Source organism: Carettochelys insculpta, chromosome 5 (genome assembly GCF_033958435.1).
Source record: "Carettochelys insculpta isolate YL-2023 chromosome 5, ASM3395843v1, whole genome shotgun sequence".
NCBI lineage: Eukaryota > Metazoa > Chordata > Testudines > Carettochelyidae > Carettochelys > Carettochelys insculpta.
In genome coordinates, this window is record NC_134141.1 from 20,851,746 (window position 1) to 20,876,774 (window position 25,029).

At 44.0% G+C, this 25,029-nt stretch overlaps 1 protein-coding gene across 4 annotated transcripts; it reads right to left on the reverse strand.

Moving 5' to 3' along the window:
- Positions 1-1,038: 1,038 nt before the first annotated feature.
- Positions 1,039-24,321, reverse strand: PSAT1 (phosphoserine aminotransferase 1). 4 transcript variants are annotated; one of them, XR_012645630.1, is made up of 11 exons: positions 24,213-24,321; positions 23,457-23,654; positions 22,232-22,292; positions 20,706-20,775; positions 19,453-19,658; positions 16,498-16,670; positions 14,423-14,592; positions 6,153-6,281; positions 3,670-3,807; positions 2,728-2,963; positions 1,039-2,269 (listed from the first exon to the last, which is right to left on the reverse strand). XR_012645630.1 is itself a non-coding variant. In XM_074994726.1 (10 exons), exons 2-10 carry the CDS (start codon positions 23,565-23,567, stop codon positions 2,858-2,860), a joined length of 1,164 nt encoding a protein of 387 aa, XP_074850827.1. In that variant the 5' UTR covers positions 23,568-23,654; positions 24,213-24,321; the 3' UTR covers positions 1,039-2,857. The 4 variants fall into 4 exon arrangements, 3 of the variants coding, with proteins under 3 accessions (XP_074850827.1, XP_074850828.1, XP_074850829.1); XM_074994726.1 differs by having other exon boundaries at positions 1,039-2,963; XM_074994727.1 differs by lacking the exon at positions 23,457-23,654 and having other exon boundaries at positions 1,039-2,963; positions 24,213-24,307.
- Between the last annotated feature and the right edge of the window lie 708 nt (positions 24,322-25,029).

The window sequence follows — 25,029 nt, forward strand, 5'->3', positions numbered from 1 at the left end:
TCAGTGAAGAAACAAACAAAGAAGTCATTGAGCATCTCTGCCATTTCCAAGTTTCCTGTTACTGTTTCTCCTTCCTCACTGAGCAATGGGTCTACCCTATCCTTGGTCTCCCTCTTTATAAATACATTAGAAGCAAAAAAGTCTTCTTGTTTCTCTTTATGCCTGTAGCTAGTATGAGCTCATTTTGTGCCTTTGCCTTTCTAATCTTCCCCTGCATTCCTGCGTTGTTTGCGTTGTAACTTGTCCTAGTTTCCATTTTTTATGATTCTTTTTTTATTTTGAGATCATCCAAGATCTCCTGGTTAAGCTAAAGCGGTCTTTTGCCATATTTTCTATCTTTCCTACGCAGTGGAATAGCTTGCTTTCGGGCCCTTAATAACGTCCCTTTGGAAAAACTGCCAATTCTTCTCAGTTGTTTTTCCCATCAGTCTTGCTTCCCATGGGACCTTACCTACCAGTTCTCTGAGTTCACGAAAATCCACCTTCCTGAAATCCATTGTCTCCCATAAACAGGACGGGGACAAATACTACAAGTTGAAACTCTCTGGCCTGGCAACATCCCTGGTCTGCCAGGACCCTGGATGTTGCTGGACCAGAGAGCCCCAGCTGTCCAGAGCTGATGGGCCAAGATAGGTCCAGCAGTCGGGAGCCTGGGAGGTATTGGGGAGCTGGTGGCTGGGAGTCCTGCCCGCTGCCCTACAGTGGTGGGGAACAAGGCTGGGGCACTCAAGGGACAGCTGGGCCAGGAAACCTCACCAGCAGCCCTGTGGCTGTGAGTCAGGGCAGAGAGCCTCACAGGCAGCCTGGGAGCATGTGGTGTCCAGGTGGGTAGCCCAGTCAGCAGGCTGACAGCCCCCAGGGAAGCCTAGAGACCTGACCTCCCCTGGTCCAGCAAATTTCCTCGCTGATGACCACTCAGGTCCCCAGGGTGCCAGACTAGAGAGGTACAATCTGTACAAAGTACTTACTACTCATTCATTCAGAAGGAAAAATAGCCTGGAAGCCCTCAAAAGAAGAGAGATGCATTGTTTGCTCAGTGTTGTAAGATTTTATTTTCTCCATGAATTGAACAAATAAGTTGGCAGTGGTTTCTTAAAACAGCAGTCACAGAACCTGCTGATTAGATTCTAATTCACAAGTGATGGAACTTCACTGAATTCAGTGAAATTACACAGGGGTGAAGTGGTCCTTAATAAAGATTATTAAGACTTCAGCACTCTTGTTGGCACTATATAAAAAGCAAAGGACATTCCTGTCCCATAGAGCTCACAGCCTAAATAAAACACAAAAATCAGACACAATTCTGTTAGGAGTTCCGGATGACCCTGTGAACAGACTCTTTTGTTCCTTGGTTTAAGAAAGGCAGCTGGCAGCATTTTTACTGGCATTGGTTAGTGACTGTGGGCTACACAGAAGACAAAGGTTGCTAGGAAAGTTACATGTAGAACGAAGGTCCTTGAAACAAGGGCGAGAGAGGGAGTTTTAGGAGTCAGGAAAGCCTGAAATTAGGACAAGTGAGGGAACAGTATGCAGAGTGTGTGCAGGAGAGGGGAGGGTGTTCTCTCTGGCAGAGTGACGGAGACAAGAGGCCAACCAAGGTGTACACCAGCTGAATTGTTCAGAGCCCCAGGCAGAAGATGAGAAAGCCGAAATGATGCAGAAGAGGAAGAAAGCTAATGAAGCAACTAAGGAAGGGAGGAGATACGGTCCTATCAGCCAGCAAAAGAAACTATTTTGGCTGCTGTGATCTGGACTGCCAAGGAACAAGATGGGATTGTGGGCAGTTAGCCAGGAGGAGGAGGGTATAATCAGGTGACCTGTCAGGGACCCAGTTTAACAGGCGGTTGAATTAAAATGAGTAGCTTTTGCGGAGAGGGGAAAAGAGACACAATTAAATACCCTACACTGGTTTCAAATACAAAATGCACGCAGAAACAAACATCTTACACATGTATATGTCTTATTGTCCTCGAAAGATGTAACAAATAAAAATCCCAGCCAAATACATGTTACAGTGATGTTTATTACTATACTGGGACTCCTCGGGGTAGTGAGCCTCATGCCAGTGAATTACTGTCTAAAAGTTAGGTGTGAAGTCTGGAAATGCTGACATCCATATCCCTGGAGGCTATGGAGCTGCATTCTTGGAATGTATTTGACATACTAACCAAGTTCTCTTGTTTAACATCACTTCTAGCCTTATGTACACGTCCATGGTATTTATGAAGTTCTTATAGAAATAAGCAGATGGTACCAGGCACTGCTGAAACTGAGTGAGAACAAGGCATTAATTTAAAAAAAAAAAAAACTGTAGAAGCCAGGGTAACAAAACATGACAAGATTTTTCTCCCACAACTGGGATAGCTTATAATCACAATTACATATGTAACAAATAGTCATGTGGCACCTTTAGAGATTAACAAATGTATTAGATCATGAGCTTTCATGGGCAAGACCCACTTCATCAGATAGATTGGGAATGGAAATACAGAATCCAGGGTAAATGCATAGTAACACATTGACTTCCATGTATGTGCAGCAGCACGACTTACATCAGAATCTGAGTGACAGTATATTACAATATTAACAATGGTTAGATTCCAAATAAAGTTAGCTGCTTTGCAAATTTAAGAGCCAATCATGTCAGGTACTGAGTGTCCACAATTTAAACAAACTGAGAATGCCCAAGCTATTATAGGATTGGACCCTTCATCCTCCTTTAATTACCTGCAAAAGGTGCATAAACGAAACCAAAATTCTTGTTTGCTGAAGTTGTGCATTTTTGTAGCCTCACAAAAACCAACAAATCCTTTGTTTTTATTCAGAGATGTGCAGCATTGCACTAATTCATGCACATTCATGACTGATGCAGCTTCATGAAGCTTCTCATGAATGTTGCAAGCTTCTTACTATCTTCTATTGTCACAGCATTATATAGAGAAGCACGGATTCCTCCCACAGATCTGAATTGAGAGCAGAAAAATTGTTAGTTTCGTACCTATCAGCAAAGGTATGCTTGCATACAGTTATCTTCCCCTCTCTATACGGGAATAATTCACATTCACGATAATGAAAGGGAACATTCTCTCTGATATGGCCACACGGCTTCCCTTGATGTCCATGGGAGCTGAGTATCTATTTTAGTTACTTATATGACCTCCTTTATCCTAGTGGTTAACGGATTGGAATCTCACATAACTCCTATGATATACAAAAGTGCTATTAAACCCATTTTACAGACAAGGAACTGAGTCATAATGAAATCAAATGAATTGCTCAAAGTTTCCCCGGAAAGTCTGTGTAAGTGCTGGAAACTGATCCCAGACCACTCAAGTCCCAAATTAACACTTTACTCCTCTGCTCCTGAAGTTGTACATCCAATATAGTAGTAGCATCTGTCTTCAAGAGCCAACTCCTGACTAACGAGACTCAGAAGAGCAGCCATTAGACTTGAATGGCAATAACAGGAAGTGAGTTTTTTCCTACCTTCCAAGACCAAAAGAAGCAGGAGCTTCTGTTACAATCTCAGGATTGCCCAACCCAGTGCTCTCAACTCAGATGATAGTGCTGGTACAGTGCAGAGGGAGAATGGCAACCATTTCATCCCATTTTGAACCACAACCCTGAACAGGTTAAAACAAAATGAATCCATTGAAGGCTTGTACTTACCGATGTCCTTTCAGAGAGATCATATTCAATTCCATAGCTTTATCAAGGAATTTCTTTTCCAGCACTTCATCCCCCTGAATATTGCCAATGCGGAATGGAATGTTCATCCTGCTTCGGCTCTTTTTCTCCACAGGGCATCTGGAAAATTTGCAAAAAATATAATTACAATATTTTATTTCTTCATCTAGGTTCCTTTTTAATCCACCTATGGAAGTCACAATGCCTGTATTAGTCTCAGTAATCGCATATTTGTTTAGCCGCACAAGTCAGTCTCGCCTGTCCTTTCAGCCATGGGAATTTGAACTCTCTCATCTGAGAAACTTGTTGCACTGGAACTTTTGCAAGATTGCAACTTAGTCAAATGATGCAGGTATAATTTAAAGCAAGCTAACAGCTAAATCAAATGACGTATTTTATGTGATCTCATGTATGGAAAAGTACAAGTGCACCAAGTAGATTGTGGTATTGTATAAAATACAGTAGGTGTGTCAAAGGCTTGTCACAGAAGCATTCCCCTGCCTACATGGCACATCACAGCTGGGGAGACAGCTTCTGTTAAGCCTGTACTTTTAATCAGAGACACAGTATAAACTGTTGCTGTCTTAGCAGCTGCCGATGGTGCAATACATAATGGTAAGCAGCATACACCTCGGAATGAGTGTAATTTGCCACTTAAGCTTTCAGACACAGTCTATTTACCCACCATTTCAGTGGTTTATGTCCTGCTCACAACTACAGGTATGTCTGTGCTTCAAGCTGGGAGAGAAACTTCCAGCTGAAGGAGACATACCTGTATCAGTTCTGATCAGGCTAATGTGCTAAAAATAGAAGTGTAACTTCAGCAACACACCAGTGGGTAATGCCAGCTGTTTTGCATATGAAATTAGCTAAAACCCTTACTAGCCAAACTAATCAGCCTCTTCCATGCCATGACAATATTATCAAGCACGCTAGCTTGATCAGAACTAGCACAGGCATGTCTGCCTGAGCTGGAAATTACCTAGCTCTCTATGCAGACATGCCTGTTGTATGGCTGTGACAAGCTGGCAACATTTTATATTTGTCAGTGTTTTTGTCAGGAGCTGATCCTCTTCGCACTGAAATCAATGGGGTAAAACCTCCCTTTAACTTCAGTAGAGTAATTTCAAACCTCAATCACCATACTGCCAAAGGCTATGTCCACAAATAGAATGAATAGGCTGAAAGTATCAGGTATTACGAAGAGGCCATATGAAGGCTGAAACCAACTTTCATTGAAAATCCCACTCTATCTTGGAAAACTGGTTAAATCTAAGAATCTCTTGTCTTATCCCAAAGGCAAAATAGCTCTACAAAGTTTGAATATTCACTAGTTTGTTACTTATTTTAACTCAGGGTAACTGTTTAATTTCGCTTTGGCTATGTTTACACGACAGAGATCTTTCGAAAGAAGTCCTTCCAGAAAATCTCTTCTGAAAGAACTTATTTTGAAAGAAGGCATCCACACACAAAAAAGCAGATCAAAGAGTGATCTGCTCTTTCGGAAAAGAGTGTCCACCCAGCCGACACTCTTTCGAAAGAATGGGCCAGGGATTGAAAGATCAGGTCCCATGAGGGCTACTCTTTCAGTTAAAAAAAAACAAAACAAAACAAACAGAGCCTGTGGAGCATCTACACACATTTTCTTTGAAAGAAGCTTTCGAAAGGGGGTACTCTTCCTGAAATGGGAAAGGAAGAGTGATTTCAAAAGGAGTGCCATGTTCTTTCGATTGACTTTCGAAAGAACAATTTTTGTGTGTAGATGCTCCGGGGGATCTTTCAGAAGAACCCCCTTTCGAAAAATCTTTTGAAATAACTTGCTAGTGTAGACACAACCTTATGTCTAACGTTGCTTTTGGTCCCTTCAGCTCATAAATAACTAATAACCCTTCAAATCTGCCACATGGTTAGATATCCTTGAAAATAACTGCAGATATATTTGACTAAAATAAGCATGTTATTTTTACACTGTTTACTTTTAGACTTGATCCTCCTCCTGTTAATTTTAATCAGAATTTCTAGACATCAATTTCAGGAAAAAGTAGAATTATCTACACCAAACATAGGTTATAGTATAACACCTTCTGACCATGAATCCCTTAAGGTGAATGAAGATAGACTCCTTTTTCCTAAATAACAATAGCACCTAAAAGACTAACACATGTATTTATTAGGGCATGAGCTTTCATAGGTAAGACTCACATCCTAGGAACTGAAATTCATAATTTTTAGAAGAGAGATCTTAATATACTTCCACAATTGAACTGTATAGGCTAAGATTTAAGTAACTCCCCAGTGCAACAGATTGAGTTATCCTTGGACAGTGACCAGAGACAAGGAGTTTAAGGTAAAATCCTGGGCAGTGAGAGGGGAGTTATCATTTGGCGATATTCTAGTTTCACTGTTTTTGAAATACAGAAATGTGAACATATTAAAAGCCAAGGCAACAAGTCATTGTAACTTACACATAGAATCCATTTGAACTGTCAATAACATCATAAATCATTTGTGATTTGACTGAACTAAGTTTATCCATAGCTGCAGCTCCACCACAGTTCTTTATCCATTCCAGAACCAAGCTCATGATATAGATACTGAACAAACAAAAGAAAAAACCATTAGGAAGTCATATTACTACTCTTTCCCATTTTTTTAATAATCAGGTTTCATTCTCAAAATTTCAACAATTATTGTTCTTTAACAGCATACATATTTAACATCTGAACATTTCCAATAATGACAACTTTCTGGGCCTAAGTGGAATAACTGTTAACTTCATAAGGGGCAAAAATTTGCTGGATGTAACCTAGTCCCTAGTAGAATTTTCTCCATAAAACACAGGTTGAACTTCTCTAACCCAGCACCCTCAGGACCTGACCAGTGCCAAATGACAGAATTTGACAAACCACAGGAGGTCAATATTGTCTAGCACACTATCAACTCTTCCACAGCTTGCTGGGCTTTTAGAAGACACTTTGGGTAAATTACAGCTGAATAACAGCACTGAACATTGAGAGACAGGACTGGTGGCTATAAACAAACTTTATGGGACCATAAAGCCATAATAACTGGATATCCAGCTAACTAAAACCATGCTGGACCATGGATGTTGCCAGATGAGAGCATGCTGGACTAGAGAGGTTCAACCTGTAATTGCACAACCAAAGGACACCTGTCAGAGTCTTTATCAGGGCTACAGACTTCATGTGAGCATTTTGCCTCTAAGGACTGCAAAACTGAAACTAACAAGCAATTTTACTGGCAAAGTCTCAGGGAGACCCAGAGCTGAACAACAGATGTGTTCTAGACTCTGTGTCACTACACTGAGAAAAGCTCTGTGGATGATCTTGTATTGCACCTGCTTGCTTTATGCCAGAAATTCTTATTTTCATGACCATTAAATATACGTCCATGACCCCACTGTCATATAAAAAGTTATTTTTCACATTAAACAATTATCTTTGTGGTAACAATAATTATTAAATCCAATTCAAGCACAGAGCTGGCAGTCTGTTGATTTCACATGGCTACAGATCAGCTATTTCACAGCCAGTTACCCAGTATTATGTAAGAACCTCCAAAGCCTTTTTGCCTTTGTGTTCTGTCTACAAAACACTGCTTGTTCGAGTTCAGGCATTTCCCATGACTACACCACTTTACATAACAAAATGTTCACAAGTTTGTATGGTCTATTTCCAACATGTTTGCTTTTATTAATTCTTCCATTAGGTTCCAAGGAAGTGCTTAGTGAACACTACCCTACAAATCTCTCTCATAGGCATCTAACAGGAAGTTGTTTTAACATCCCTACCTTTAATTTCTCCCTTTAAATGCTTCCAAAACACATCATGGAAAGAGCGAGGTGATGGACTCCCTGTGATAAATTAACACAGCAGCTTATGGCTTTAGGGGCCCGTGCCTGCAATCTTCAAGACTACAGAGTGTCATTTATCCCTGTGCAGAGGTCTACGCAGCGAAAACTCAATTTTGAAGATTTAAGTAGTATATCACCTTTGCACTGGCTGACTGCATAAGACACATTTTACTAACTGCCCATACTTAGCGAAGTCTGTGGAAATACTTAGGCAAGTCAGGTTTGGAGGACTGGGCCCTAAACGATGCTCTTAAACCTGTCAGCCAGAGAAAATTCCCGAACCCTTTCTGCCATGCCAATCAAAAGTATGGGTTTGGAGAAGCTTTAAATGTAAAATAAATCCTCAGGCCTGAAAAATAAGATTTCTCTAGCAAAGCTGATATTAATTTTTGCAGAGGAGCTTAGTGTCAGAAAGTCAGGACTCTGACCGCCAAGAGGTTAAGATTACAAACATCACATTAATTTAATTCAATGTTCTGCAAAATGGCTCATGCAAATTCAGTTAGTATTTCCTGCCTGCTTGCCAGCTAAGGCTGGAACAGAGCAGGGGGAGGCAGAAGGAAAAGAAAGCCGCTTTGCTGTTTCCTTACTGATCTGTATCCTGCCAAAATTTAGGTCAGTATTAAAGCCTGGATTCTGAATCATCCTCCAGTATAGATCACTGTTGCAAAGTAAAAATTGGCCAAGTACTGGATGGAAAGCAGGGCTATCCCTAGTGGGGTCTGGGCCCAGGGCAAGTTACACGGCCTCCCATTAACACTCTTTATACAGGTGACATCTGGTTATAGTTAACTTTCAAGGGCCACTGCTGGCTGCAGGTTAAATATTGATAACACACAGCTGTATAATTATCTTATAGCTCTTTTTTGTAATTATGTTCATATAATTTTAAAAACCACTGATTATGATCAGTTACACTGCTTATATCCTGAAATCCATCTCTCTAGACTTTCTTGCAGCAAACACTGCTCTTAGATTAGGGCAAGTAAGGTTTGGAGGACTGGGCCCTAAATGATGTTTTTAAACCTGTCAGCCGCAGCAAATTCCCTACCCTTCTGCCATGCCAATCAGAAGTATGGATTTGAAAGTTTGATTCTAGTTCCTTCTGAATGGACCGAATGGCAAGTTCACCCAGTCTTTCAAGATATAGGCCATGTCTACGCTTATGAGAAACTTCGAAATGGCCATGCTAATGGCCAAATCAAAGAATACTAATGAGGCACTGATATGAATACCCAGTGCCTCATTAGCATGCCACCAGCTACAGCACTTCGGAAGTGCAATGGTTCACTTGCCTGCAGCTCATCTACATGTGGGTCCTTTTTGAAAGGACCCTGCCAACATCAAATATAGAAATAAGGGGATTTTGATGTTGGCAGGGTCCTTTCGAAAAGGACCCCCATGTAGATGAGCTGCAGGTGAGCAAACTGCAGCAGTGCTGGCAGCATGCTAATGCGGGCGCTGAATATTCCTTTCACTGCCTCATTAGTATTCTTCAATTTGGCCATTAGCATGTAAGTGTAAACGTAGCCCTAGCGGGCTATAAGATGTTCTTAATCATTTTTAATTTGGAAAAACTGCGCTCCCCTGAAGCAACTGTGATTGGAATTCTCAGCAAAATTCTGTATACTATTGCAATTTGGGGAGGCACCATCAAGTAATTTAAGGAACTGAAGGGCTTGAAGGACATGACTTATTCCCTTGAGGATGAATTCTCATAACACCTGAAGCTGCGTTTTCTCCATTTGTCTCTGTGGCTGGTAGTGCTAGTCACTGTATGCTCACTGAGCATGTAGGTGTGCTGGAGTGCAGAACTGGGGGGCACTGGAGCCTGGAGGAGCAGTGCAGTGTAGGCAGGCAGGAGTGCAAGGGGTTGCGGGTTCATGGGAAGACGTGGGTGGTGCTATGTCTCTCTCATCTGAACCCCCAGCTTATCTTCCCCCCGCACTCCCCTCCAAATCCCCTCTCTCTTTGCCTCCTAGTTTCTCCTCTATGACTTCCCTACTCAGGAAGCATTCACGTGCCTAATCTCTGCCTCCTGCCCCCAAGACAGATTACGTTCTCATCAAAATCAAATTGCCCTACCCATCAGTCACACAAGGTAACGCTCTACAGGCAGCTACAGCACAACTCCCAGTGCAGAAGGAGGTTGTGATGGACTTAGCGTTAGCTATATTAACTGATAGTGGGGAGAGTTCACAACCAACTATCTCAATGAAGTCTGCCTGTGATGCATCCAGATATACTTAGCACCTCAGTCTTTAACAGAACAGAAGGAAACAGGTGTGGGGAGCAGTCTGTAACTTGGGATCCCTTGGACAAGTGACTCCAAATTTGGGTCACTAGTGCTCCTCTGCATGCCCAGGAGGCAGATTTCCAAGCAATCAGAGTAACCACTCAGATTCTAGTATTGGAGGGGTAGCCACGTTAGTCTGGATCTGTAACAGCAACGAAGGGTCCTGTGGCACCTTATAGAGTAACAGAAAAGTTTTGAGCATGAGCATCTGATGAAGTGAGTGTGTGCTCACAAAAGCTCATGCTCAAAACTTTTCTGTTAGTCTATAAGGTGCCACAGGACCTCACTCAGATTCTAGAGCACTTTAAAAGGTTGAGTTTTAAAGCTTCTAAAATAGTGGGAGTTGGTGGGAACCCTCTGCTGTTTTTCTGTAATTTGACAGGCTTAGTGGGTGGTGACAGAGTTGCAGGTCCCAGTACTGTGGGTGGGTGGGGGATGAAGGCGGCAAAGAGGACCCTCAGGTAGAGGGGTTATAATGATGCCCCCCCCCCAATAGCCTGAAGCCTGGTGGCAAGCACCACACACACCACCTAGTGCTGGGAGAGGGAGGAAGGGCAGTGGAAGGACATGGTAGCCGTGTCTACACGTGCACGCTACTTCGAAGTAGCAGCACTAACTTCGAAATAGCGCCCGTCACGGCTACACATGTTGGGCGCTATTTCGATGTTAACATCGACGTTAGGCGGTGAGATGTCGAAGCCGCTAACGCCATGAGGGGATGGGAATAGCGCCCTACTTCGAAGTTGAACGTCGAAGTAGGGCACGTGTAGACGATCCACGTCCCGCAACATCGAAATAGCGGGGTCCGCCACGGTGGCCATCAGCTGAGGGGTTGAGAGACGCTCTCTCCAGCCCCTGCGGGGCTCTATGGTCACCGTGTGCAGCAGCCCTTAGCCCAGGGCTTCTGGCTGCTGCTGCTGCTGCAGCTGGGGATCCATGCTGCATGCACAGGGTCTGCAACCAGTTGTCGGCTCTGTGGATCTTGTGTTGTTTAGTGCAACTGTGTCTGGGAGGGGCCCTTTAAGGGAGCGGCTTGCTGTTGAGTCCGCCCTGTGACCCTGTCTGCAGCTGTGCCTGGCACCCTTATTTCGATGTGTGCTACTTTGGCGTATAGATGTTCCCTCGCAGCGCCTATTTCGATGTGGTGCTGCGCAACGTCGATGTTGAACGTCGACGCTGAACGTCGACGTTGCCAGCCCTGGAGGACGTGTAGACGTTATTCATCGAAATAGCCTATTTCAATGTCGCTACATCGAAATAAGCTACTTCGATGTAGGCTTCACGTGTAGACGTAGCTGGTGTGTGAGGAGCAGAAGACACCAGGTTTAGTCTGTGTGTGAGTGGCCTGGATGGAGACTGGATGCTGGCACTCACCTGTGCTGGGAGTGGGGCTCCCTGTACTGTTGGAAGGCCCCACTGCCAGAAGATGGAAAAGTCTGTCCCTGTAAGACAGAAGCACAGAAGGGCAGGGGCAGGCCAAGTCAGGATGCTCTGTGTAGGCTGCTGGAGCAGCACAAGTAAGGTAGAGAACTAGGACACTGTGGCAGTCATCAGGCAATGCCAGCAGCCAGGACAGTAAAGAATTTCTGAGCAGCTCTAGTCCCCTGGAGTGCCACGGGGGAAAAAAAAAAAAAGAAAGAAATGTGTGGGGGGAGACCAACCCTGCTGCCACCATCAGCCCCTCCCTGCCCCCACATGCTCTGAACCATGAGGCTCCCCAAAGTGTAGGGCCCAGGTGGTTGTCCCACTCTTCCTATAGATGGTGTGGCTCTGGTGGAAAGAAGAGAGGAAAAAAAAAAAAAAAGCTATGATCTAATGACTGTTTCCCCTATTAATAAATCTGTAGGCAGTGTCTCTTCAGCTAACATTGTACACTGTTATCACCAGCCACTGAAATTTCTCAGTGTCCATTCCAGCCCAGAAATTAATTTTGTTTGTACCTCAAATGTGGAATCAAAACTAAGTTCCAAATGGGGGTGGGTTTTTTTTTTTTTAAGTTTTTAAAATGGAAATGCTTTTGCACATGAAACCCCATGAATGGTCTGAACTTAAAACTCATCATTTGCACATACATATTATCCTAAGCAGAATGTGTAATTTGTCAAGCCAGAAAATAAGCAATTACAAAATAAAGGCTTTATCAACTAGTAAAAACAGCCTATTGAGCATGCACAGCACTTTGTTACACAGTTGAGTAAACAGGGAGAGCAAATATGTAACTACATGTACAAAGCCCATTTATATTTGACAAGGTCAACCCCCCTGAGCCCCGCAATGAGCAATCTATCTGACTTGTAACATGACTTCACGAGGGCCCCAGCAGGAGGGTTTTTGGGCCATGACACCAGATTCAAATCTGCATGCTCTATAAGGGTGCAGTGCACTTTGGAGTATGCAGCTCCAGCCCCACAAAGTCTAAAATGAGAGTACTCTCTCTAGAGATTTAGTAGTCCAAGAATAAATATAAATACATGTATATAAAAACTTCTCTTTCAGGTCAGTACCGTGATTCACACTTAACATTTGCAAAATTCAGGAAATTCAAAGTCACAGTTCCCACATCACTGATAACTTGACTCACTGCACTTATATACCAAGTTAAGGCATTAAGATAGACCCCAAATACCAGGATTATCACATCTAGGAGATATACTAAATGTTTGGTATGGTACAATCACAGCTTTGCTAAAAACATAAGGCTTAAAAATTCCTGACTCATATGGAAAATACCAGCTGTAACATTACATTCACATCAGTGTGGCACTGATGGATTTTGACCTTTAAAAGCACCATGTACTCTTCCAAAGTTTGCTATAAAACAGAAATCTGGGGTAAAAGACATATACTTTAACAAGTGAGTTTTGGATAAGATCACTGGGTGGTTGGTTTGGTTGTCTTTTTTTCAAAGCACCTTTTTACTTCATAAATTGTACAGGAAGTGCTTCCAATCCCTCTGAAGTCAATATAAAAGTTTTACTATACATCAGGCAGGATTGGGCCTACTCGTCTTTGGAATCTTCCATTAGCAAAACCTGTTTGCTCTACTGGTAGCTGCAGAGTGTCACTGTGCAGTAGCTGTGGAACTGCAAGCTGTATTTTGTTGTGCCTCATCTATATATACACAACTGGCAGATACAATAAACTCTTTCATATCCAGCAGCCCCGGGACCGGGCAGTTGCCAGATATTCAAATATTCTGGATAACAGAGAGGTATACCTAGGCAAGGCATAACACGCAGAGTATTTTATTTACCAACAACGGCAGTATTGTACACTGTAAACTTATGCTGTATTTATTTGTATTTACTTTCACTATACTGTACTTATGGAAAACGTAACTAAAATTTACTTATGGTTGACATACAGGTTATCTGAGAGTTCCAGGTGACAGAATGCTGGACATTAGTTTAGTGTTTATTCTGATTCTCTGATCCTGATTGCTGGTGGTGATTATGAAGCAGGAAAAACAGTTTTATGTTTGGATACCAGGTTGATCTTGAAGTGGTAATCTGTGCAATTTTAATATGAAACAGTCTGACACTGGATAAATACAAAAGTCACCAAAAGGCCAGTTTTCACACTCTGGGCTCCAGTCTCACTTTAAAAGTTATCGCAGCTAATGATCTCACAACAACATCAAAAGAATAAGCGGCTGCCATCAACATTTTCCAGCATTGATGCTAGAGGGAATCGGTTGTGCACGACGCACTTTGAAAGGAAGTTTCTGACTTGGATATTTAGGCCCAAAGTTGTGTTTTGCTGAAACTACCCTTCTTCCTCCACCCATCATTCAGATAAGCAATCAGCCCCCTCCATAGCTTTAGTCCCCACTCCCAGGTACTACACAGGAAGGAGTCAGTTTACAGAGGGAAGGAAATGCAATGTGCTCTCCCCCCATAAGGGGTTCACTGCCTCAGGTATTCCAGGGGCAGTGACAGGGAAAGGGGACCCTTGATCTGTTCTGGAGACACAAATTCTGTGTGCAGATGGCTCTGGCCTTGCTGGGAAGCTTCACACTCTAGGGTCTGAAATGCTGGGTTCTTTGGCAGGTGGAAAAAAAAGTGGAGTAGGCCCTCACCTTTGAGGGAAGGTTCTGTGGGAAACTTGACACAAGGAACTTTCAAACTCCCTATGGAGGTTTCCTTTCTGTGTAGCTGATCCAGGGCTTTGGTTTGTTTGCCGAAGGTGGGAGCTACATTAACCTGGACAGAGTGATAGAGGATAAAGACTAATGACCAAATTTTCTCCCTGAATCATCTGAGGCATAAGTCAAGGGACCTACCTCAGCTCATGGTCAGCATAGAATTTGGCCCAAAAACTACTATTATCATCTAAAAAGTACATACTACACTCTTTCAACTCCCAGCTTCAGCCCTGATTTAAGTCACAGATTTGGGGCTTACAAAAACAGTTCCTTCACTCAAGGTCAAAATTGTTTGATTTACTGTACTTTATCCTCCAGCCCCTTTGTAACTTGGTAGCAAATGAACATTCCACTTCTGAACCTCTTCCAACAGCAGGAGCAGCAGATGCCAGCCTAGGAGTTTGCTGGAGAAACAAGTTACCTGTAGCATGGAGGAGTGTTATATAATGAGCCATTTCCTGCTTGTACTTTGTAGTCCAATACTATAGGGCATTCTTTGAGCGCGAATCCCAGCAAATCCTCACGCACTATTACCACAGTTACTCCAGCACAGCCAACGTTCTTCTGGGCCCCAGCAAAAATGACCCCAAACTTTAACAAAAAGAAAAGGATTTTCTTAAAAGCAATGACTTACTCAGGATTATTATACAGTTATAAGTTCTCTCTCTTTATAAATATCAAGACATACACAGTGTTATCTGACTGGCTAAAAAAAATCCCAGGTTTGGAAGTTTAAGAGTGGGGGGGATCAATTATGATTTCAGGGGTCACTTCCAAATTACAGATAAATCAATATTTACCCCAGTTATCTGTACTGTCAAAATTAAGTAACTTCTTTCATCTGAGGCAGTTCACCTCAAGAATTTCACTTTATTTACCAGGGTCCATCCAGTGGACAAAAAACTATTCATACAGATGACTGTCTTAGTTTGTACCTCCAAAACCATTTACTTGAAAACAAAAAGCAGCATTTTCAAACAAACTCATGGTCCAGAACTGATACCCTATAATCACAGAACTGAAAGGAACCTCGAGGCCATCAAGGCCAATCCCCCGCACTCATGGCAAGACCAAGAACTTCTAGTTATCAGAAAGGAAACAAAGGAAAGGCGACTCGATGAAATACAAATAGAAAATAAACTATGTGATTCTCCATTCCCTGGCATAAGTTGCTATGGAAAGTCAGATGCCTACGTTTCATTAAAAGTGAAGACATACACAAATCAACACCACTTCATGCTTCTATAGTGCCTTTCATGCAAGAATATCAAAACACTTTCCAAATATGGGTGTAATAGCCCTGTTTCACACAGACAAACTGAAACAAAGATTAAAACTACTTGACTATGGTCAGAAAGCTTGTCTGTGGCAGTGTAAACAGTGGAATCCAGAAGTCCCGATAGCTTGCCTCTGCTGTAACCTCCTGAAGAAAAAACTAATACTCAGGAGCCAGTTCAACATCACTTAAGACACTGGAAAAACTCTGGGTGCATCTACACTAGCCGGCTACTTCGAAGTAGCTGGCACAAAGTCGAAATAGCACCTGCCGCATCTACACACGCCGTGCACTATTTCAACGCTGAAATCAATGTTAGGTGGCGAGACATCGAAATTGTTATACCTATCCGAAGATGGGAATAGTGCCCTACTTTGACATTCAACGTCAAAGTAGGGCGCGTGTAGATGATCCGAATCCCGCTACATCGAAATAGCGGGGTCCTCCATGGCAGCCATCAGCTTAGGGGTTGAGAGATGCTCTGTGCAGCCCCTGTGGGGCTCTATGGTTGCCGCATGCAGCAGCCCTCAGCCCAGGGCTTCTGGCTGCTGCTGCTGCTGGCGGTCCATGCTGTGTGCACATGGTCTGCAACCGGTTGTCGGCTCTGTGGACCTCGTGCTGTGCAGATGGAGTGTGTCTGGGAGGGGCCCTTTAAGGGAGCAGCTTGCTCTTGCCCCAGAAGGGCTAGTCCAGCCTGTGACCCTGTCTGCAAACTTTGCTGGCCCCTTGTTTTGACAGGTAGCGCTTGTATGTGTGGACGCTCCGCATTTCCTTCTGGGGCAGCTCCTTTCGACGTTCCCCATCGCTACTTCAAAATTGAACTTCGACAGCACCAGCCCTGGAGGACATGTAGATGATACGCGTCAAAGTAGCCTATTTCGATGTTCTTACTTTGAAATAGGCTACTTCGACGTAGTGTGCTAGTGTAGACGTAGCCCCTTAGATGCTTGTCAGCATAAGCTATCTGAGGCTACCGTAGTGCACAGTGCGGAGCACTCACTCAGCACTAATTAGTAATCTGACATGCCCAATTCTCAGGGAACAAGACAGCTTATTAGAGGCACAATTTTCAGATACACGTGCTTAATTCCTTAAAGGAATCTGAGAAGAGACCTGTACTCCAATGGCTTCAGAGGGAATAACACAGTCCAGCCACTTATACATCCAAGTCTGAAGATGTTAGCCTACACTTTGTAGAATGAGCATGTTTGATACTGTACCTTGGAAACATCTACTGGCCTGGACAAGAAATTTGATGACATATCACAAACCAAGACTGCTCCTCCAACATCAGGTACAAAGTCAAACTCCACACCATGAACAGTCTCATTAGCACAGTAATAGACATAAGAGGCATCTAGGTTAAGATTCCAGCTGCTTGGGTCAGGAATTTCTGAGACAGATAAGAAGAGGAGAAACAAAGGTTACTGAAGACAGCTAGAATCAGCACTCTCATTTTGCTGGTGGGAAGCTATAGTTTGACACTGAACTTTACATTGCTACTGAGAGTGGTTTTCTTACGCTCGGTAACCATGTTTTTTAACAGCAACAAATCAAACTCACCTATAAACTAGGTACAAAAGAAAGCCTATTGCTCTAAGAAGCGTGTACCCATCTGTAAAGACTTTAGTCTGCACCCACTTAAGTAAATGGCAAAACTCTATTTAACACAGAGCTCATGACACTAGAGGTAAAAATTAAGAACTAACAGGATGTTAATACTACTAAAGATAAACCTTTTGCAGTGTAAGAGGCTGAACACCACCTAGAGCCAGCCAAATGATATGTGCAGAGCTGCTCAGGCAAAGGGAAGGAGGAGTTTAGGGCACGTAAGTCACTTCATCATTTTTGTCCAAGAAGTCTTTTTGGACAGTCACTATGCAGTTCCCTTTCCCAATCAACCCACCACCACCACAGTGGCCAGTTTCTTTCCCAACATTGCAGGCTGGCCCTCAGGGGAAACCAGCCAACTTTCCCAATGGTTTCAGAACCCAGGGAAGTGCTAGGGAAGGCCAGAATCCCAGAAGGTTAGGCGTTCAGCAGCTTTCACAACTGGAATCCCCAGCACCTGCAGTGAACAGCACTCTTGTGAAAGAATTATGCTTTTTACATGCTTTAGATCAGCGCTTCTCAGACGTTAGCAACCCAAAGACCTACATTTTAATTTCAGCTTTTTCTAAGGACCCCCAAGGCCCAATCCTTGCTCAGTTCTTGCCCTGCCCCCTTCCCAGAATCCTCAGCCCTGATCCATGCCTCCTCCAAGGCCCTGCTCACTCCACACACACAACTTCTGTGCTTGGAATCCCTCACCCTCACTTACTCTCTCAGCAGGCTGAGAGCAGAAGGTTGGAGTGCAGGAGAGGGTATGGCGTGCAGGCTCTGGGAAGGATTTTGGATGCAGGGTGCTGGCTCTAGGCTGGGTCAGAAGATGAGGGCTCCAGCCATGCAGCCCTTACCTTGGGAGGCCCCAAAAGCAACTGGCACATTCTTTTGGCATCAGCTCCCAGGCAGGAAAATTAGAGGGCTGCCCTGACTGTGAGCACCTTTCCTGCAACTTCCATTGTCCTCAGTTTCCAACCAATGGGAGCTGCAGAGTCGGTGCTCGTCGCAGAAGCAGCGTGCAGAGAAACGCTGTGCCTGGGGTCACAAAGATATGCTGGCCACTTTAGGGATAAATGTGGAGTCAGGGAACCTGCCTTGGCCCCAGTGTGCTACTGGACTTTTATTGCGCAGGAGGCACTGGCAAGAGAGAGACAGCAGAGCCACCGGACCCCTGGGAGCTGCAGACCCCAGTCTGAGAAATGCTAATTTAGATTAGTCATCAAACAGCACAACTCATTGCAGAAGACCTGTCTGATCATCCAGACCATCCCCTGTCAAGACAGGATTGTTGCCCACCCTACAACTTCTAGGGTCAGCTCAGTTTTAAAAGTCCTGCAGTGATGGAGCTTCTATGGCTTCCTCAAAGGAGTACGCTGAGCCATCTAATTGCTCTGGCTGCCTGAAAGAATACATCAGCATTGCTGGCAATTCAAAAAGGCTGGACACTCCACTGTTTAACTGGTCCTAGTCAGTAACCTGACAATCATTTCAGATGTGAGAGAAATGTTCTTCTAGAGCAAGGATTCGCAACCTCTGGGTCGGGACCCAAACATGGGTTGCCATTAGATTTGCTAAGGGTTGCCAGCTGGGCTCTTAAGGAACGATTTGCAGCCACTTGATTCTTCCTCAGCTCACAGTCCCTGCCCTGCCATGTTGAAATGGAACTCAATTTAATTTGGGAGTGGGGGAGAGTAGCTCATTGGATTGAGCATTGGCCTGATTACCCCAGGGCAGTGAGTTTAATCACTGAGGGGGACAGCTAGGGGCAAACACATTTTAAAAAAAAAAAAGGGTGCTTGGTCTTGCCAAGAGAGCAGGGGACTTGACTTGATGACCTCCCAAGGTCCCTTCCAGCTCCATGAGATGTGTGTGTAATTGGTTTAACAGCTGGCAGAAGGGATCCCTCCCTGTAACCAATTAAACTGAGTCCCATTTAAGCCTGCAGGGCAGGCAACTGTCCCACTGCAGGTGGGGGAAGGGAGTAGGAAGGGTGGAGGAGGGGAGCTGGGCAGAGGAGATGGCTCAATGAAGGAGCAGTAGGGGTCAGCAGCAGGTTGAAACTCTCCTCTGAGGTAGGTGAGGGGCTTGGGTGGCTGAGAAGTTTAAGCCTGTGGACAGAGGGGGCTGAAAGCCATTCAGGTCTCCACACCCCAGCCAGGGATCCCATGGCTGGCATTTCCAGTCAGGGCTCAGCACTCCAGCTGCAGGGCTGCCAGGGTCCCTGCCCCAGTTTTTGGGAAATCTTATGAAGGACAGGAAGCCTTGGCGTGGGTTCCCACAGATGGGTCTCTCTGTCCCACATAAATTTTCCAAAAATCTGGCAACCCGTACTGAGAGGGGCTTAAGCTGGGGGGCAGGGAGCATTCTGGGGTGGAGGGGTGCATTTTTCCCAGAGAACCTCTTCTGCCCCTTCTGGTTTTGAATTGCGTTGGGTCACAAGGTCTTCTTGAATTGTCAAAATAGGTCCCCATCTCGAAAAGGTTGGGAACCGCTGTTCTAGAGCATCTTGAAAATCTTGTTAGATGTGAGAAAATGAAAGATTTGGATATACAGCAAGTTAAACATCAACTTACTTGTGTAACTTCCAAGTTTGGGATGAACAATGTTCACTTTGGCATACTTCTCTGCCTCCTTAGCTGCTTTTGCTGACCAAGCTCCAGTGACCACATAATCAGCACATCTTCCTTCTTTTAATCCAATGAGGTTAAGTGGGATAGCACTGAACTGACCAGACCCACCCCCTTGCAGGAAAATAACTTTGTAGTTTTCTGGTATATTTCTGTGTAAAAGAAGGAAAGTTTTCTATTTCAATCAAAACCATGCACAGGATTTAGTACACTCTTACTGCAAGTTTTGAGAAAGATGTATCACTTTTAGACAGGGTCATTTTAAAGATTTTAATGCAGAAATTTCACTTAGTTTGTATTGGTCTGATCTAGTCATTAGGAGCCATTTCAATGGCTAATACAAACATTTTAAGGCCGTTTCTACACAGGCCTTGCAAATACAGGGAGCACAAGATGCTCATGAGGTGTGGATGCAAATTCCCTGTGCTTCATTAGCATAACGTCATGTGATTTGGAGTCCGGAAGACCGTTCTTCTGGACTCAAAAACGCCGTGTAGAAGTGCGGCCGTTGGGCGGGGGTCGGGGGGGTGCGCTTCCGGAAGGAAGTCCTCCTTATGGAGGCCCCTTCTTCCCAAAAATTTTCTTCCGGACTCCAAATCGTGTGATATTACGCTAATGAGGTGCAGGGAATTTGCATATGCGCCTCATTAGCATCTTTCGCTCCCTGTATTAGCATGCCACTTCCAAAGGAAGTGGCCTGTGTAGAAACGGCCTAAGACTGTCAGAAACAAGCCAGATTTCTTAAGAGACTAGAAATGAACAAAGGCATTCACTAATACTAATTCTATTGTAACATGTCTAAACAATAAATAAGATGGGTATGCATACTACAACAGAATCAGTGTTCATGGATGGTTTTGTTTATTGTTAGTTTCAGAGGAAATCACAGATTTTCATTTATTTTAAGATTGTTTCTGACATTGAAATTCTAACTTTGGAAAAAAGAATGGACTCATGAAGGAAAAGATTTACAGACTACTATCAAGGTAGACATATGCTAAAAGTATGCAATTAGTGAGCATATTAGTGAGCTTAACCTATAAAAAACATTTTAGCATACTCACATAAAACAAAAACTAGCAAGATCAATTTCAGTCCCAAATATTATATATTTTGTTATTGCTATAGTATCTGACAAACAAGTCCTTTGATGTGAAGGGATTTCACATTGATCAATGAGTTAGTTTACAAAAACTTACAGCAATTCACGCAAGAGATTTTCAGCTGTGTTTATAATTTTTAAGAAATCAGATGTCCTATGGCTCATTTCTGCATGGTGGTAGAAAAAACAGAGATAACGTGAAAGAAAACCATAACACAAACTTGAGCTTCAAAAACATCTGTAAGCCAACAGTTCCCAATGTAAACCACCATATTTTAATAATACTTTGCTCACATATAGTTCCCAATTCAGCAAAGTACTTATCATATTCTGAAGTCCATCCCTATTCAACATGCAGAACCTCCAAAACCTACTGAATTCAATGAGAGCCTTTCCATTGAACGCAATAAGCATTGGATCAGGCCCCAAGGCACTTATGCATGTGTTTCACCAAATCGGGGTAGGCCGCCTTTCCACTGAAACATTAACCACACTAGAAAAGCTAATATGTATTATCCCCATGTTACAAAAATGAAATGAGACAGATATGCTGAGACCAATTTTTTTCAAACATGGAAATGTAACTGAGTAAGGGACCTGACTTTAAAATGTAACAAGCATCTGAAGCTCCAATTAATTTCCATTCCACTTGTAGATGTTTTACACTTCTGAAATTCAGGGCAATTTTTAAGATACCAAAATACAGAGCTAATCATCTGAGTTTGAAATCTGACCCCAGCGATCTGGCTAATACACCAAAGCAGCCAGAGGCAGAATTTGGATTAAAACCCAGGTCTCCAGATTCCCACACCCTTTCTCTGGCACCACCCTTTTAATTCTGTTTCTGGAAACAATCCAAGTATATTTTCTTTTTTTATCATTTTAACATCCTCACTGTAGAGCTGCTCTGTAACTGAAGCATAATTTTAAGAGGCTTCTTTGTTCCATAATCAGGTTGAAGAGCAAAGAATTGTTCATATTAATTTTCTTGATCAGACCTGCATTATTTGTAGAGGTTTATGACTTAAAACAAAAGAAGGCTCTAACCTGGTAGAGCAGGACTACTAAGGCTCTTAAAATAACGTGCATTGCATAAACTGTTTACATTTTGTTTTGCAAGCTTGGGTTCTAAAAAGTGAAAGTGACATGCATATGGCACAATGACACAGACAGACATTTCCTTCTTAATTGTAAAATCAGCTTCATATAAATTCATATACATTTAGAAGGATTCTGCAATATAAATAAATAAGGGCATTATAAAGCATTTTTTCTCCACCGTCAAAATTAATGAACAAACATGTCTCATAATGATCCAGTAGCCCTAGTTGTGATTTATTGAGTGCCTTGCCTCTAGGCCTCAGTGTTTTACCAATAAAATAAATTAAACATATAAAACATCTGACAACGTCACTCCATAGCCTCCGGTGGACAATTAGCATAGAGGGAAAAAAAAACTTGTAAGCAGATCCTCAGGACTCTGAGACCCTCTTCCAGAGATTTCAGAGGATAAGAAATAGGATAGTGATTGAAATGTATAGCTCAAAATTTCTTACTTATTTCATAAACTATCTACACTTCTAAGATCTATAAAACACACAGAACTTTTAAAAACCACCTTACCAAGAACACTAATACCAAGTCCTTTATAGTCCACCAATTCGTTCTGTGCTTGTAACAAAACCTACCAAAAAAAGAAAAACAAATCAATGTGCATATGAGCATCACTGTATGTGCCAGTGCTGAAGCATAAACTTCCCAACTACTGCATGTTGGGCAATGTGCCATTTCTCAGTTCATTATAAAATTACTGAAAGTTCAGATACTACCACAACTTCACAATAGTTACAGGCTTGATTTGATTAGCCTGTCATATGACATACGCCCACTGTGGGTATTCTTCATCTGAAGTCATAGTTCTATGCCCAGACTATTATGGTACATGCATAGATTTGCTGGACTCTTCTGCCTCCTGATTTAGCACCTCAACACTTGGAACATTTATCAGAGCCTATCTGTGGACCTCCCAGTGCTTTATAAGAGCAAAATGGTATTGCCATCCAGATTATACAGATGGGAAAACTGGGGTTCTGACAGCTATGGCCACAAACAATGTTCTCTCTAATCTTTTCCACCAATGTGTGAATTTTTTCCATCCATGTGCATAATAATTTTTTACATGCACCAAGGCATGTGCAAACTTGCCCCACCCGCGGAAACAAAAAGCTAGCTGTGGACTCTCTGCTAATCAGCTGGGCTGAGGCAACATATAAAGGGGTGGGAGGTCACGTGCCCCCCAACCCTGCTGTGGGCAGGAGAGGAAGCCAGCAGCTGGTGGAGGGACCAGCAGGGTGGGTGCTGGCAACAGGAGTCCATACCCCAACTTTCCACACTCTCAGGCAGTGGTGGGAAAACACAGCGAGGCTTTACAACAGCTAAAACAAGTTTATTAGCAATACAGCCTACTAAACATTTCCAGAAGTTCTATTAGATGCTGATCCATAGACAACTGACTTTGGGAAAGAGGAGCAACTACATAACAAGAATAGAATTGAGCAAACCCAGACAAGTCCTAAAAACAAAAACAAAAAGCTGACATTACATAACTTGACTGGAAAATTGGAAGCTTTAAATTCAGGATGAGCCACTCCTCCATTCAGCAGTAACTGGATAACTGATAGCTGCTGATGCAACTTTCCAAAGGGTTGTGTCTATGCTTTAGACATCATCATTTCCCCCTCATATAAAATTGGTTGAAGAGTGTTCATTTAGCTTGAGCTTTAATTCCTGCAGTTATAGGAAACCATCTGCAAACACTCACACACAGTATCACTTAAGAAGCGGGTACCTCCCAGGAGAGCTCATCACCAAATAAATCATTTGGTTTGCTAGAACACAGCCTAAACAGGGCTGTGGCTCTGGTTACACTATCAGATGCTGCAGTTACACGGAAACACATATCTCATAGAGCTGGAAGGGACCTTGGGAGGTCATTGAGTCCAGTCCCCTGCCCTCTTGTTTTGGCAGGACCAAGCACCATCTTCCTCTGAGGAAAAAAAAAAAAGAAAGAAAGAAAGAAAAAAACCATTTGCCCCACATCCCTAAATGGCCCGCTCAAGGATCGAGCCCCCAACGCTGGATTTAGCAGACCAATACTCAAACCACTGAGCTGCTCCTCGAACTAGCGTACTCTGACCTTTTCCTTTGCACAGTCGGGATGAGCGAGAGTCCTTTCTAGAAAGCGAATTCCCTCTCTTCCTGACTGACGCCCCAAGAGCGGACTTTATTTTGCAGCGTAGTGTTCACAGCCTGCACCTTTGCAGCGACCGGAGCCAACGGGAGCCGGCCCCTTCCCGGGCGCTGCAAGAGGCCACAACAGCCGACAGGGAGCGTGACCTGCCGGGCCAGAGAGCTGCGCACGGAAGCTCCCGCCGTGGAGGCGAAGGTGTCCCAGGTGAGGCGCCCGCGGCAGGCAGGGCAATCACGGGAAGAGGACCAGCACCGGGACAAGTCACTAGGCCTGCAGGGTACGCTGGACCGCCTCCCTCCCGCTGCTTGCCCCCTGCCCAGCCCCGCCCCCGCGGCCCGGGCTCCCGGTACTCACAGAGCGCGGTAGCTTGGCGGGTCCGGCGCCGAAGTTAACCACTGACCTCGCAGCGTCCATGGCCGAGCGATACCTCGCACTAGCGGGATAGAACCCCGGGCAATGCTCGCTCCCAGCGGCCTGGCTTCCTATTGGTCCCTGTCCCATGGCCGGGGGGAGGGTCTGTTCATACCCACGCTCTGATTGGCCGCTGGGCTGCGAGTCGAGCTCTCATTAGCCGAGCGGCCACGAGCTCGCAGCGTGATCGTTCCACCCGCCCCCTCCCCAGATGCAAGGTAGAGCAGAGATTGCGACATTCTTCAGGCGGCTGCCAACAGGAGCGGGCCGGGAGGTTGCCTGGGATGAGGCTGTGCGAGTCAGTGCTCGGCCTAACCACCCTCCTCTCCCCGGCAAGACGGAGGGAGTGCATCCAAATGTTGAGCTATCGCAGACTCCTCAATCTGCCATGCGATGTCACAGTTCTCCTGTGTCCCCAATGTGTGGTGCATCTCGGGGAGCAAGCAGGGAGAGTTCCAGCTGTGAGTCTTATGGGTCACTACTCTGCCTCACTACAGTAGGAAGAGACACTTTAAATCTCCGGGGGGAGGGGGGGTGATGGCAACATTTGACCCCACATCCTGCTAGCAGGCAGGATGGGAACTCCAAGATAAATTCCATATTGCAGGTACAGGTGTTTGACATGGATCATTCTGAGCAAGCAGCTCTTAAAAGCAAAGCGAAAGAATGGCAGAAGTTCCTTTTTCCATAGTCAGACGCAAGAAAGGAGAACGCAGGGCCCACTAGGGCTGTTAACTCAGGACAGAAGATCTTATCCTAC